A 15,180-nucleotide genomic window follows, 5' to 3' on the forward strand; every position below is an offset into this window, starting at 1 on the left:
CTGTGTCCAATTGTCCTAACGCAAAAAGAATGGGGAAAATCTGTTTTGAGACTCCCTCTTTTTCTCAGTTACCACTTGACTGATCACCCTGAAACTTTTCAGGTAGGAGCTGGGGTGGATGGGAGTTTTTTTTGGGAAAGTTTCATGAAGATTTTGAAACGACACCAAAGTTATAAGCACACTACAATATGATTTTCCTTTGGAAATATGGTCCTAACTATAAATATAACTGGGTAATATATATTACACACACACGTGCACACAGACACACACACAATGATGTCCAATCACAAGACGTCTTTGGTTGGAGATCTGGAGAATTTTATGTATGAAATACCAGTGTTTCCACTATCAGGTCTTTACTTTATTCTGAGCCGTTCTTGCCCACAATCTTTTCTTTTATATTATTCTGAACGCCCATCTATATTTGGCTAGATTTCCCAGCGATGCTAACGAGAATGTAATGTGGTCTAGTAACTCCTCCGTAACTACCTGCTTTTGGTAGCCTCATGCAATTATGGAGTTTTTATGTTTGATGATTTTCGCTGCTGGTTAGAAACTTTAGGGAGCTGGGACTGACAGGCAAATGCACAGCACAAAGAAAGACTGGTAAGCACTCATAAGACACAGTGCAGTCTGATAAGATATATGAAGCAATAGCCACAATGTGAGAATGATAATTACGTTTTAGAACAGTTGGAAGCACACTAACATCTATCATACTTAGGGGAATCAATAAGTGTCTGAAGGATTGTGTTTTTTCTTTGATCAGTAGCCATTGTCAGATCTGGTCAAACAGAGCCATATGCAACACCTTATATTTCATGCAGAAATTATTATCTAGCTGCTCTCTTGAGTACCTAAACTATTTTTTCCAAACTTAAAATCCAGCCATGTTTGATATAGGCACACTATGATTGAATGTCTCTCTTTCTCCATATGTTCAGAATGGCATTGTTTAGGACTCTTTGAAACTTGGCAATGTCTATTTTTAGCAGCTCAATAAATAGTGTGGTGCAATAGTCCAGCTGAGGTATGTATGACATCACAACGCATGCTTTTACTCCGCATGCCATTACATCGCAGTTTTTACAACGCAAGTCGTTACAACGACTTGCGTTGGGGGGCGCTGGATAGTGGAATAGTTTAATTTTCTATTCCAACTCCAGTCCCCGTGGATAGTAGGGAAGGTGTTGGATAGAAAATTAAACTATTCCCTATCCTACAGCGCCCTCCAGCGCAAGTCGTTGTAATAGCTGCGTTGTAATGGTAGTGCGGAGTGAAAGTTGCGTTGTAAAGGATGTTCCCCCCAGCTGAGATACAACTACAGAGAATGCTACCTTTGTGGAAGGGGAGTTGTGGGTGCGAGTATCCCAGAAAAGGTATACCTGGAGAATGCAGTCTTGGTCATTTCATTTATGTGGGGGGTAAAATATAGCTCACTGTCACGCAACAAATACAGGATATGGACTTTATGTAACGCTATCAGGGGGAGGGGGACTCACCAATCAAGCCATGTGAAACAGAATGCTGATGCACCAACAAGACCCATGAATAATATCTCTCTTTGGCTGTTGAAACAAAGCTTGATGGACTCCACACACTCATGAATAGCGTTCATGATGTTTACTATTTGCGGGCAGTCTACAAGAAAATCATCTAACTTGAGGTACATCTGGGAATACACATGGTGGCCTATACTGCAGGCTTCAAGATGTCAGTGTGTATGTGTATGTATCAAAAAGGTTCTGCAAGACGGCAGAGCTATTAAAGATACTTCAATTGATGGTGCTGGTGTCCATCAAGGAGGAACGGGACAAGTTTGCTCTTCTCTATATGACGGGTTAGCCAGTGCTTAATTTGAGCTGGTGGTTTCCTGTGTTCGTTGCCAGAACTTAATTGCCAATATTGACACTTATGAAAGTCTGCCTCGTGGTGGCACTATCTGTCTAATTTTGGAATTAGCACAACAAACTGTAATTCAGTTTACAAATAAAATGACTAATACCTGCCGCCCAAGCCATTCTTATGGCTTTGGGTTGCCTGGATTAGTCTTGTCATAGTTTAAGAGTTTGATGGTTAGTAGTAGTGTGGTAGGTCAGTGGCAGCACTGGCAGGGGCAATGGGTGGTGCAAGCTAAAGTGGCCTTCTGACAAGGGCCCTGGCACTTATTGTTTTACAAATTCAGCACTGGGTTAGGCATTGCACTGCAGGGCCTCATATAACTTCACTCACTGATCGACAATACACCACTTTGCTGCGCATAAAGGCCATATTCTATGTCAGGCCAGATTATTTTCAGGGGATATTTTTCAACACTATCTAACTAATTAGCCACATAACTTATTAGGGTATATAATTAGACCAGTCTCACCTTTGTACTCATCAGCAGGCATCAGTTTTCAATAAAACTCTTTGAATCATCGTGCATTGAGGGGTTCCTGAGAGACGCTTTGAGTAGTGGTGTCAAGCATAGGCTTATCATAAAGAAAGAAACTATTTCTACTTCAGATCAATGAGGTCAAGTGTCATACTAGAGTTTATAACAGTGAGGGTGAGGATTTCGAGTCTGAGAATGTGACGTGCTGTAGACTTCTGACAAGAAAGTCTGTGCACAAAAGCTGCATGGATAAGTGTTGATTTCTGCAACATGTCCATTCATAAACAAGTGCACTTCTACCTCATGAAAACTAACTAAAGACAAAGGCACCGCAATCATTTTAATTGGCTCCACGCATTATCTGGAACCTTAAAATGCTTTTTTGGGAGCATAATTATGCATTTTTACAAATATATGATGTAGCCTTCAAAGCTTGAATGAAACCAAAATGTGAAAGCGATCTGCTCATATATCATTCCCACTTGTGGAGATAAATACTTTGAAACGCCTTTTATTGATGCAAAACCCACATATATAAAATGAGATATATGCAACATGCGCAACATTTGAAGTAATTTATATATCACCTGAAACAAAACAACATACCTTTCTTTCATTGATTCTTGCATCTATAGACTCCCACTTCTCTTGCAAGCTGTTTAAGTCCTGTTCAACATGTGTTTCAGTGGAGTCGGCACATCTTGCAAGCATGTGTTGGCCCTTCTGCATCAGGTTCTTGTATATCACTTCCTTAGCTTCTAAGTCAGCACACAGCTCCTATTAAATATCCAGGGCAATGGGGAAGATAGGTTTAGACCACAGAAAGTGTGAAACGTGCTATCAGTAGGTGAGTCAAAATAACATTGAGGATTACTGACAAGCTCAGCCCACCATCCACTAAGAAAACAGTTAACTTCATAAATGTTAATGTAAATGTTAACTGGTATTTATATAGCGCCTAATCACCGGCAGGTCTCTTAGCGCTTGAAGGAGAGTGGCCAGAAGCTACTAAATCTTCTGTATTAAACCATCAAAGAAAACAGCAGATTAATCCTTACAAACAACAAAATACCACCACCTCTCCATATGTGTAAAGCCATTGGACGAAATATTAACCAAATTCTGCATCCATGTGATTAAACACTAATCTCCTTGTTATGTGTAACACAGTGCATTAATTCATCTCTAAGAACAGAGAAATAGAACAGTAGAATTTGGTTCAAACCCTTTTTTTGGATTAGTGGTAAAGAGATTACAATATTTTTGGCCATGCCTTTTAACATTACGTGAACAGACTAGTCTGACTTGCCATCTTGTTGATAAAGGTAGAACAGACTTATCCAACACGTAGCTCGTGGGGTACTGGTAGCTCTTCAGATACCTGTAAGTAGCTGTCATGTGTGCATCCCTCCCTTCTAAATTAGCAGTGCTTGCTTTGCTGAAATGCTTATACCAAAATTGAAAATTGGGCATTTGAGATGGAAATGTGTGTATTTTCAGAACTCAAGAGCTGGCATTTGGAGAAAAATAGTTGAATTTCCAAAATATTTGAGTGACAAATGATATACCACTGGTGGGAAGTAATACTTTTACATAATCATTGCTTTTGTGCTACATGCATTGCAGCTTTGGCTGTTATGTATAACTATGTATAACTATGTAAAGGCATTCCAAAGTGAGAAAGTATTTTTTTACATTACTGCTGGTGACCCTGTCTGATGCACTTATTCATCTGAATTGAAAAGAAAATACAAGAGCCGTGTATGGACGATGTCAGGTAAGTACCGTGCTGCATCGGCAAATGTGATGCAGCCCGCGCAACGAAATTCGTTTTTTTTCGGTACTTACCTGACATCGTCTATATCCCGCATTTTACAGCCCCCTCCCCTGCCCCTCCTCTGCCTGACGTCACCGCCCGGTGTAACGCCCTGCACGAGCCGTGGCTGAGTGTGAAGCACTATGGGACCACGAATTAACAAAAAAACAGTGCAGCTAAAATATTACTATGTATGCCATGTATGTAGCAGCATTCTGGCAAATGCCATTGCACTGTTCTAAAATTAGGGTTTGACATTAAAGCGCTCCGATTCCTTCGGGTCTGGCCAGCGCTATATAAAACTCCTCAATAAATATTACATTATCATTTAGTAAAAACAAACCATATACATATGTCGCCCAAACATGATTTAAGAGGATGCTGAACACAAATTTGACTTCAGCAACCTTAGTTTATTTTAAGATTTAAATCATAGTATGCAGTGTCTTGTTTCCTTCAGTTAGCAAAAAGTGATTCTTTCCAGACCCTGTGGACAGAGAATGCAATACCTCCAAGAAAATCTCTGGAGGTGCATACCTTCTTTATACGTGGATAGACATGTAGAAAGTAAGGGTGGGCGTTTAAACATGGCAACAGCAAAACCTTGATGGGCTAGAGACAAAATCAACAAAAGAAAATTACATAGCTTACCTGAAGAGGATCTACCCATCTGTCTGCGTGGCAGGTGATGAATTTTGCTTAGCACCCACAGCAGATGGGCTTCATTGACAAGCAGTCAGCTGCCAAATCACATACACCACATCTGGAGGGAGATCAAAGCCACTCAGTTGGTCCCCCTGAGTCTCTCAAGTTTTAGCTCAGGATGTTCAGGTGCAGGACTCGGCCCACCTGCTGGGACAGCATATTCTCCCAATCCGAGGTAACCAAGGTGAGTTGAGCCCGGGCCTTCCAGATATTATTCAAGACCCTTGACTCACTGGCAGAGGCGTGAACACATAAAGGAGGCTAGAGTCCCACCAAAGGTGGAACATTTGTAGTAGAGAGCCTTGAGACGATAATTCCAAGATGCAAATGGCTGGTCACTGAGCATTCTTAGTGCTATTGAACAGATCGATTGAGGGCAAACCCCACTATGTAAAAACATCCTGAGCCAACTCAAGCAGTAGCTGTCACTTGTGATGCACAAGATGATACCTGTGAGCTCGTCTGCCAAATGTTCATGGAGCCTGCCAGAATTATTTTGTCAGGGTCATCCCCTGCAGGCACAGCAGCCTACCAGTCACTAAATAGAGCATGCAGGACCCCACTCTGCCCTGCTTGATGCAGTATCACATGACCATCATGTCCTCTCTGTCAGGACCTGGACTGACTTGCACTTGATGGAAGAGAGAGACACTTTGAGTACCAGGCATATGACTAATAGCTCCAGAAGGTTTATATGCTGATGCTGCTCCACGGGAGATCATATGTTTACGATCTCTACATCATCCAGCTGACATACCCAGTCCAGAGAAAAAGGGTCTGTCACTACAATGAGCTTTGGATGGGGTAGGCAAAATGATCTGCATCATGTCAGGTTGGCCTGGATCAATGTCTGTTGAAGGTCCTAGGGTACCCCCTTTGATATGTGGATGTTGTCCAGGTGTACTGGATCAATGAGGCAAAGGTTCTACTGCAGAGTTTGAATGTGCCAGAAGGCATGAGGCAACCGCAGTATGCACAAGGCCAGGAGACCAAGAAGCCTGGAACCATGGCACCAAACATCAAGATCATAGCCTGAATGTCCCAAACTTGCAGCAGATGTGGAAAGGCCTTCAGAGTCAAAAGTCCAATATCGCACAAACAGCCCTCTATCTACACTAGCTCACATTTGACAATATTCAGGCGATCCCAGCTGAATGGGAAACTGGACTGATCTTTAGCTGTGAGAGCCAATAGGCAGTCTCCACAGGGGTGCAGATAAAAAGGGCTGAAGGCCAGGAGTGCTGCTACAATTACTAACAGATTCGCTACTAGGGTAATTCTAATAGCTACTGCTATACACTAATAGCTACTGTCATACTGTGATCCCCTCAGAATCTTACACGTGTTTGAGGCCTATTCCTGTCCCTACCAACAGTATAGCTTATGTTGCAATAAAGCAATTCTAAACAACGGCACAGCATTCTGTTAAACATCAGGAGTACAGCGAAATTATTTCCAAGCACTTGTGACACTTATTGCCACTTTTCAGGTGCACGTATGTCTGTTCTGTCAGCTGTATCAGAGATTAGACAAATGATGCACAATGTTTGTGATATTTGTTTATGGCAAAGTTGTGATAAAAAAACCCTATTATTAAAGCAATCTCGCAGGAATCAGCCCTATCTAAATAACTCATCAATCCATAAAACAGCTTTATACCCTGCAACGTAAGGGGTTGGGAATAATATTTCAAAGCTAGATCTTTCTAAATGTCTACTCACCCAATGCCACATGGGACAACTTGCTGTAGCACACTTAAGTTGCATTATAGTAGAAGGAGGCACAGGTGTATGTCTGCCATCTATTCAAGATACACTGTTTTGTACTACAGTTCAAGCTGGAGCTGGGGAGGTGCATACTAAGGCAGGCATGGGGCATATATGCAACCAGACCTCCCTAATGGTTTTGTTGACTTGTACTACAACAGTACAAAACACACATATTTTAGCCTTTCCTGATACAAAGCACCCACTGCTGAATGGTTATAGGGTATGACTAGGAATATTCTTCTTCTAACACAAGCAGCCACCCTTCTGCCCTTCGTGTGATGGGATGCTGTGGGCAGGGCCGGACTGGCTACCGGGCAGCTGTGTGTGCTGCCGAGCTGGGGGCTAATTTCTCTGTGGTGTGGGCTTATTTAGTTGATGGGGACCTGCGTGCGCTTTGAAATAAAAAAAGCAAAACGAATTTCGTTTTGCACACACAGGTCCCCATCAACGAAATCATCCCCCTGCTCGGCAGCACACACAACTGCCCGGTAGCCAGTCCGGCCCTGGCTGTGGGCCTGGAAAACATGATACCTCAACAACCTTCAAGATCGCCAACTGCTCTATTTTGTGTTTGGCTATCTTGAATTTAGCATCACATTAATCACACCATAATATTCAGCCATCTACCAAAATCTGGAAGTCGGTTAGCATATTTGAGAGATACCATCCTCTAATAAATGATGATCGCATAGGAACAGTGGACATTAGGGTGTATATATCTGTACTATTCATTACAAAATTATGCCACTAAAACTGTTAAAGGAAAGTACCACACCACAAGCTTAACTCTCTCACCTTTGATTCTATGACTGGATACATAACTTTCTCCTTAAAGATGGTCATGTTCAAGGTGTAGTTAATTATATTCATGTAACTGACAGAATTCTCTTAAAAAAATACCTACAACGTTGTATCACAGACTGCTGTTGTAGGTCTTTTGGATGATACGTTTCTAAAAATATATTTACAAATTCCAAATATAAAATGGTTGAAGTGAGCAAGTTATTGTCAACAGACATTACAAGATTAGCACCTCTGTTCATCTCAAGATTCGAAAACAAACAGGTACTTAAAGTGTATGCTTGTATGAAACAAACTTGTAAGGCAACACGGTGCCTAAATATTGAGAACAGCCCATAAAAATAGGGCACACATTTGTCTATTTCAGGTTTACGGAATTTCCCCTACTTTATGGCTGTGTGCTGCTACATTTTATTTAACTAGCATGTATTTACCTTTCCTCCGAATGTCACCATAAAGTGAGGGATCTGTTTAATATTATGACATCTGTCTGTATCTTAACATTATTGTTATGAAGTGAAAAGCACACATTTTCGCTGGTGCAGGGAGAAAAATAACATAAAATAAAATAATATAGAAGTATATCGAAGTGACTGAACTATAAAAGTAAGAGATGAAAAAAAGTTTGGGGGGGGGTCTCTCCTTTACAGAAAAGATATTCGATAACACCAATGTATATGAAATGTTTTTTCTGGAATGTAGAACCTTGGTATTTTCAGAAACAAAATGTCAAACAAAATTGTTGAAGAAAACATTATGTTATCAAGAATGTGGGTTTTCTTTGGCAAACACAAAGGTTGCTTAAAGGATATCAAAGAATCAATCCTAAAATAACAGCTAATTATGATGCACATACTAGTTCGACAGCAATTGAACGCAGACATTTTTTGCTTTGTCAATGTACAAAGTGCCTTGTAACAAAGGTGGAGCTTGATGACTATAGTAAGTTAAACATATTTGCCATAAGTGCTAATGCGAGTATATAGATAACAATTAGCATAAAATGTTACGTTTCATACTGAGCCTCCACTGTTTGCCAGGTATTAGAAAATAAAGTCACTTACCAGGTGCGTGGTAAGCTGCTCTCTGGCCGTTTCTGGTAGGCCACCGACAGGTTTGGATGACAACAGCTGCCGCTCGGTGTCTGCCAACCACTGCTGCAGGTCTTCAATTTCACCATGGAAACCTTGAGCCTAATTACACAGAAAGCAACTCGCATTTGTATGAGAAAGGTACACGTGATCAGATATCTGCTTTCTAAAGCATATCATACATTTTTTAAATGAGCTGTCCAGAAAATAGGCAATACCGAACAACAAGTAAATAATGGCTAGCATTTCTTCTACCACGTTTTTCTCCGGAACCAAATTCTGGACTGAAAAATGTTTGTTTTTCCATCCCATTTAATTTCTCCTGCTCCAATACTGAACCAAGAAACTCTGCCTTTCATTCTGTCTCCAAGGCTATACTTGAAAGTTGCTTATACATTTACACGTGTGCTGCGTACATGGCTGTAAACATGAAAAGTTAAAGCTACTGTTAATTTGGAAGGCAGGTGATTGTGTGCATGTGTCCATGAATATCATACACACACAACAGACACACACACACTTCATATATTTTCTCACCTTATTATAGGATGTACCATTTGTCTTCGGCAAGCTAAGGGTGATCCAGTCGCCAACCAAGTAGATAGCAACAGGAGCAAAAGCCCATAGACCACGTTTACATCTGGGTACGTAAGCGAAAATGAACAACGTCTCAACTGGTATTAATAAAAAAGTCAAATATACATGTATGTACACGACATTACATGTACGAAGAAGGGATACTCGTGTTATTTCTGTTCGAAAGTCCTCATGGCATCATGGCACTTTTGAACAAAATAACACAAGTCTCCCTTCTTCCTTCGTGTAATGTCGTGTGCATACACGTATATTTGACTTTTTTATTAATACCAGTTGAGACATTGTTGTTCATTTTTGCTCCAGTTGCCAATCAAGGCATCACCTAGCTTTAAAATACAATGTCACTGGGAGCCCCGAGTATTAGAGGTACGAGTTTGCCTACAGAAAATCATAACAGGGCAAATGTTGCATTGCTTTTATCAGTAGCTGGAAGGAGGAGTGGCTGGCTGTTTGTGTGGGTGATAAAGTGTGCTTGTGAGTGGGAGAGTGAACAAGAGTGTGCTAGTGGTTTGGTGAGAGGGTAATTGAGGCTGTTAGTGGTTAAGTTAGGGTTTCGGGTTGTAACTTGTTGTGGAGAAGTGTGGCTCAATGGTTAGAGCAGGCAGACCTTGATGCAGAGCTCTGGCCAGAGACCAGGGTTCGATTCCCGCCTCGGCGGGTCTCCGGCCCATTAAATCCCCTGACTGGATATTCTTGCCTCAGTGCCTGTTCTGATCATGGGTCCCACGCTGCAACTCTGGGCAATAGCTTGCTTAGTCTCCACAACGGCCCCAAAAGCACTGGGATGCCTGGCTGCACCTGGGGGGTGCCCAGGAGTGGACATTTCCCAGGAAAGCCAGGAAGGGTTCCTAAGTGGTATACGGACAGCGCCGGGACACCTCTGGTGGAGGTAGCTGTGCGCTTTACAAATTCCGACATTTACATTTAACTATGAACCCAATCTACGGTGTCTATCATTTATGACGCTGTTTGCACTCTTATCGTCTACAACGTCAGGTGTGAGGCTATGAGGCTAAGGCGGGAGTTATTAAAGTGGAACAGCTTACAAATCTGCAGTTTTGGGGGACTTTGTGCTTTTACTGTAAAATTCCATCAACTACAGTTTGTAAAGCAGTTTGTAAGAGTGTTTTATTCACAGATGACAGTTTCTGTATTTAGTAGATACTGTCCATGTGCAAACCCGCACTCGAGCACTCCCTGACTATAGACAGTCTTCGACATTCTCCTGTTAACAATGTTCATTACAGGCGCAGGATGTACAGCCCCAGGCATACCCTCCAGAGATACCACACAGCAACAACAAGAGAAGGCACATCCAATTGTGCTAACGTCCACACAGGCACAGGGAACCACATGCAACTGCATTCTGTCCTACACATTACCTCTCATTAGGATTTGTGAATCTTATGCAGATACTCGAATCTGAGAAGCTCCACTTTGTTCCTACCATATGTTTCAATGGGTCTTTGACATGTCTTCTAGAGATCTTTTGATTAATAGGCCAGCTTTTGCGAGCCGTGCTCACGATGAGCCAAATCTGTCTGGCCCTTTCACTTTTACTTGCTAATCTCAGGAGGGCACACAAAGCTCACAGACAGAGAAGGGAAGAGCATGAAAATATCATAGCTGCCATATCTTTCACAATGCCTCGCAACAACTGACTTTAAGGATCTGGCATTAATTTCCATAAGGCCACCTGCACATCATCAGGAGATTTCTAGCTGGTTTTAGCTGCAGACCAACAGGAGTCCTCCAGCTCATTCTAGCCAATCAGATGGGTGCCTTAAAATTTGAAAGCTGGATATGATTTTATGAAAACAGCTAAGGAAAAAAACATATCTACATATTTTCCAAATTACTGATGAAATTCACAGATTTTGATCAATGGATTTATACCACTTCACGTTACTTCTGAATGCTTAGGAAACTTGGTTATAAACAGTTCAGGCATCTTGCGGTATAAGTGGGCAACACTTTTGTATATGGAAATAAATAAGAGTTTCTGGATGGGTTGCCCCAAAAATATTAGGCACCTTTGATAAATTATCATCGAAATCACCACAAACATTCCTAGCAGCCCAAACAATAGTCATGGAGTTTTGGTGACAAATGATCCATCAGTAAACCTAATATTAAGTGGTGCAGATGCTTTAAAACTTGGAGTATAAAGGACATCCCTCCAAACAAGGCATTATTCTCAATAATCATGGTGGCTATGGACTGCCAAACCAAATATGGCATCCAAAACACTTACAAAGCAGCTTTTAGAAATATGAAGGACCCTATTCTCATTGCCAGAACCTGCTAATGGAAATGGACCTTGTTACAAGAAAATAATGCTTCATCACAGATACAACAGTGACAGATGGGCTCCATGTGACACAAAGAAATGGGACTAGATGGCAACTACCTGGTAATCCACTGGCAAGCCTCACCATAGGTCCCAGCAAACATTCCTAGAGAGAACAACCGCAGTAGGCCTTCTGTTCTGCAGGAGCAAGATCCAAACAGAAGAGCCCCACCTCAGAACCATGAGCTAGACACAGCTGGCCGGGGTAAAAAACATAGGATGAGGAATAGCGGAGGCTTATCAATCAGTATGAAATATGTTGCTTCCGACTGACATGGCTACTTAATGAAATTGCTCTCAATGGTTTTGTGTCCTACTGTAAACCTGCTTTGAAGAATAAATTAGGATGGCCACCATGATATGGATCTCATCAGCTCTGCACACCAACTCTTTATATTTCCAATACACAGATTCTAATCTACAGCTCATTAGATTGAAGGTTGCTGAAAACAACAAAGTCATTTTTGATATTTTCAATGTATATAAACTGCAGGGAATAATAAAGCTAGCCGAGGGGGCAAATGCGAAATATGCTCCTGAGAGGTCACGGTAGAGCAACTGAAAAGAAATGTCAGTTTCAAAGTAAGGCATCCTATGGCACTGAGCTGTGATTTTACTTATATACCTATCAGGAACCAAGCCCGCATTGAAAGTGTGGAGGAGGAGGCTTCTTCATGGATCTTAGAGGCCGACATAGCAAGGGCCGAAACAGAGCTGGAAGTAGGCACAACTCAGGCTATAAATGTGCATGAGCAGCCTTTGCTGATTGAATTATTGAATGCACTTTGACACATCGGCCAGCTGCGCTTACAGAAATGGGGAGAGATGCAGTGAAATAAACTATGTTGTCAACATAGAGGCCTAGCTTCTTGTGCTAGGCAAGCAAGTTGAACTCAAGCTGAAGAGTGATCATGATCCCCTTATAACTCAACTGTACCACCAATGCTACATGCATCCTAGTCCAACTATAGAGCCCCTCTGACATGCTGCAGACCTAACTGTGACAATTATCTAAAAAACGATATGGTGGACACTAGGAAATTATGCTCTTCTGGCACCAGTGATATCACGCCTCATCAGCCAATAGCTTTGGAGAATCATTAAAGGAGTTTTCTTGATCAGCAATATATCCCAGCTATCTGCCACTCATAGCCATCCCAGATTCCACCTTAGGACTATAAAAAAGAACTAATTTGGTCTGTTTTATGTGAGTGGAAGACTAGAAAAGCTTTTCTTAATAGGGCACTGAGACAGCGTGATCAACATTTGCATAGCATACATACACTAAATACCATAATGAACCAGTGTAAGAAACTGTTAGAGTGAAAAAAGAAAGAGATGCAGACAAGAGTATGAGATGCTCTGGTACTGGCTGACAGGGACAGCAGACAATTTTGGAATATTTGTTTACTGGGGCTGTAATGGCAGATCAAGCAGCCCTAACACTAATGTTGGCCCCAAAGAATAGGTTAAACACGTTACTGCAATATACTGCCTGAGAGAAACCAAAACATTCATTTGGGTTCACCTGCACCCCTGATTACTGATGCTGAGAAAACAACAGCAATTGGAAGTCAGAAACTAAGGAAAGCAATAAGAGATGATAAGGTTCTGTCTAATCTATATAAACGTTTGGGCACCACTTTTGTCTCCGTTTTTAATGTCATCCTTTTCATGAAGGTCAGCAATGTTCATACCACTGTATAAAAAGGCTTATGCCCAGAGTCCTCTAATTATTGACCAAGTTCCCTAATAGATGGTGCTGGAAAAATGTATGGACACGTTTTTCTTAATAGTATTAAGGAGTGGGTAAATGCTAGAAAGTTAGTGACTAATGCTCATGCAGTATTCAGAAAGAGCCAGGGGACTAGAGCAGGTTATATTCTATCTGCTCAAAATACTGTAAACTCAAAATTATGCCTAGATTTCTGGTCTTTACTGTCTTGAAATTGGCATTTGATACTGTTGAATGCGAGACAGGACACAAAATATTATTGCTTTAAAAAAAAAAAAGAAATCCGTCAGAGAAATAGAAGATCTGAAACAGCGGCTCACAAGTGCAGATGCTGCTAACGTGAACTCACCGACTCCCCTGACTGTGAGACAGGTTGATGCCCTACGAGCTGAATATAGAGCGCTGGCAAATAATGAAGCTCGTAATCAAATGGTAGCTATGAAGCACAGTCTCTATGATGTAGGCGACAAAGCTGGGAAGCTGTCAGCATGGTTGGGCCTACGTGAAATGGAGACTCGATGAGTGCACCAAATTGAGGGGATAGAGGGTGTACTGTATGCCATAGATAAAGAAATAGCACATGAAATCACAAAATATAACGGGGCCCTTTACAAAGACTGCCAGTTAGCACACTACAACTAAATTGAGGATTATCTGACTGAAATAGAGATACCGACCCTCCCCACCAAAGAGCATGGATTTGGAGGCGGATATCTCGCCTTGCCAAAGTCCAAGCCGCTGTGGCTCCAGGACCGAATGGTCTCCCGGTGGGAGTTTATACAAAACAGGAAGATATCCTGGCTCTCTACTTGCTTAAATTATACATGGCAGCCCGAGAGGAAGAAATCCTCCCACCTGACTTGCGCAAAGTCACGATAGCTATAATACATAAAGCTGGAAAACCTCCTACCGATTGCATATCTTACTGTCGATCTCATTACTCAATATAGAAACTAAGATACTGGTCACCATTCTAGCTACTAGACTTATAGGCGTCATTTCTCCCTTGATCTATAAAGACCAATCTGGTTTTATGCCTAGACGCTCTACCAGAGATAACCTCCACAGACTTCATAACTGGATGGCTGAGGTTCAATCGAGGCGGGACCCCATGTGTTTGTCTCCCTAGAAACCAAATAGTCCATGGATGCTGTTTGTTGGTCTTTCATGATACAAAGTCTGAGAAAAATGGGCTTTGGTCTGCAGTACTTGAGTTGGGTGTGTCTGCTTTGTAAGGAACCCACAACAGCAGTGAAGGTTAATGGAATACTATCAACAGACTTCACCATTAGGAGCGGAACCCGCATGGGCTGCCCCCTATATCCCCTCCTGTTTGCCTTAATCCTGGAATCGCTGGCATGTATAGTTCAAGCAAAACCAAACTTTACAGTCTTTGAGATAAATGGATCCCTGATTAGCGAGGAAAAAAATAAAAATCTCATTATACGTGGACTATATCCTGTTATACCTTACCCAACCAAGGGAGTCAATTCCACAGTGCTTCAAGTCTTTGAATGCTATGGGCCCACTCCAGATATACAATAAATTGGAATAAATCCATCATTGTCCTTGTTGGTGGCCACACAGCCTAAACAGATCTCCCTGAGAGGCTATGAGTGAATCAGGAGGGATACCAGTACATAGGAATTTATGCCACGATAGAGCAGGAGAGGCTCATAGAACACAAGGTAAAGTAGGTACTTGCGGAATTCCATATTGATGCTGAATGTTGGAGGACACTCCCTCTAACAATAATGGCAGGGCAGCTTTGTTTAAAATGATTACCCTCCCAAAATTCTTATATGCCATGCATTCCCTCTGTCTTGCCATGTAACTTCTGGCCTGCCACTACCTGGTCCATGGTTCAACCTGTGAATAAGGTCCGTAATCTCGGCATCTTGTTTGATTTCAAACTTACTCTGGAATCTCAGGTCAT

At 41.7% G+C, this 15,180-nt stretch overlaps 1 protein-coding gene across 2 annotated transcripts in view; it reads right to left on the reverse strand.

The window, feature by feature from the left end:
* Nucleotides 1-15,180, reverse strand: part of DST (dystonin) — a 1,569,532-nt gene that overhangs the window by 144,516 nt on the left and 1,409,836 nt on the right. For both annotated transcript variants that reach the window (XM_078647976.1, XM_078647975.1), the window contains 2 exons: nt 8,536-8,664; nt 2,987-3,157 (listed from right to left, as the gene is read on the reverse strand). In XM_078647976.1, the coding sequence (XP_078504102.1) occupies nt 2,987-3,157; nt 8,536-8,664 (300 nt within the window). The remainder of the gene's footprint in view (nt 1-2,986; nt 3,158-8,535; nt 8,665-15,180) is intronic.

This window comes from Lissotriton helveticus, chromosome 6, assembly GCF_964261635.1.
Source record: "Lissotriton helveticus chromosome 6, aLisHel1.1, whole genome shotgun sequence".
Lineage (NCBI taxonomy): Eukaryota > Metazoa > Chordata > Amphibia > Caudata > Salamandridae > Lissotriton > Lissotriton helveticus.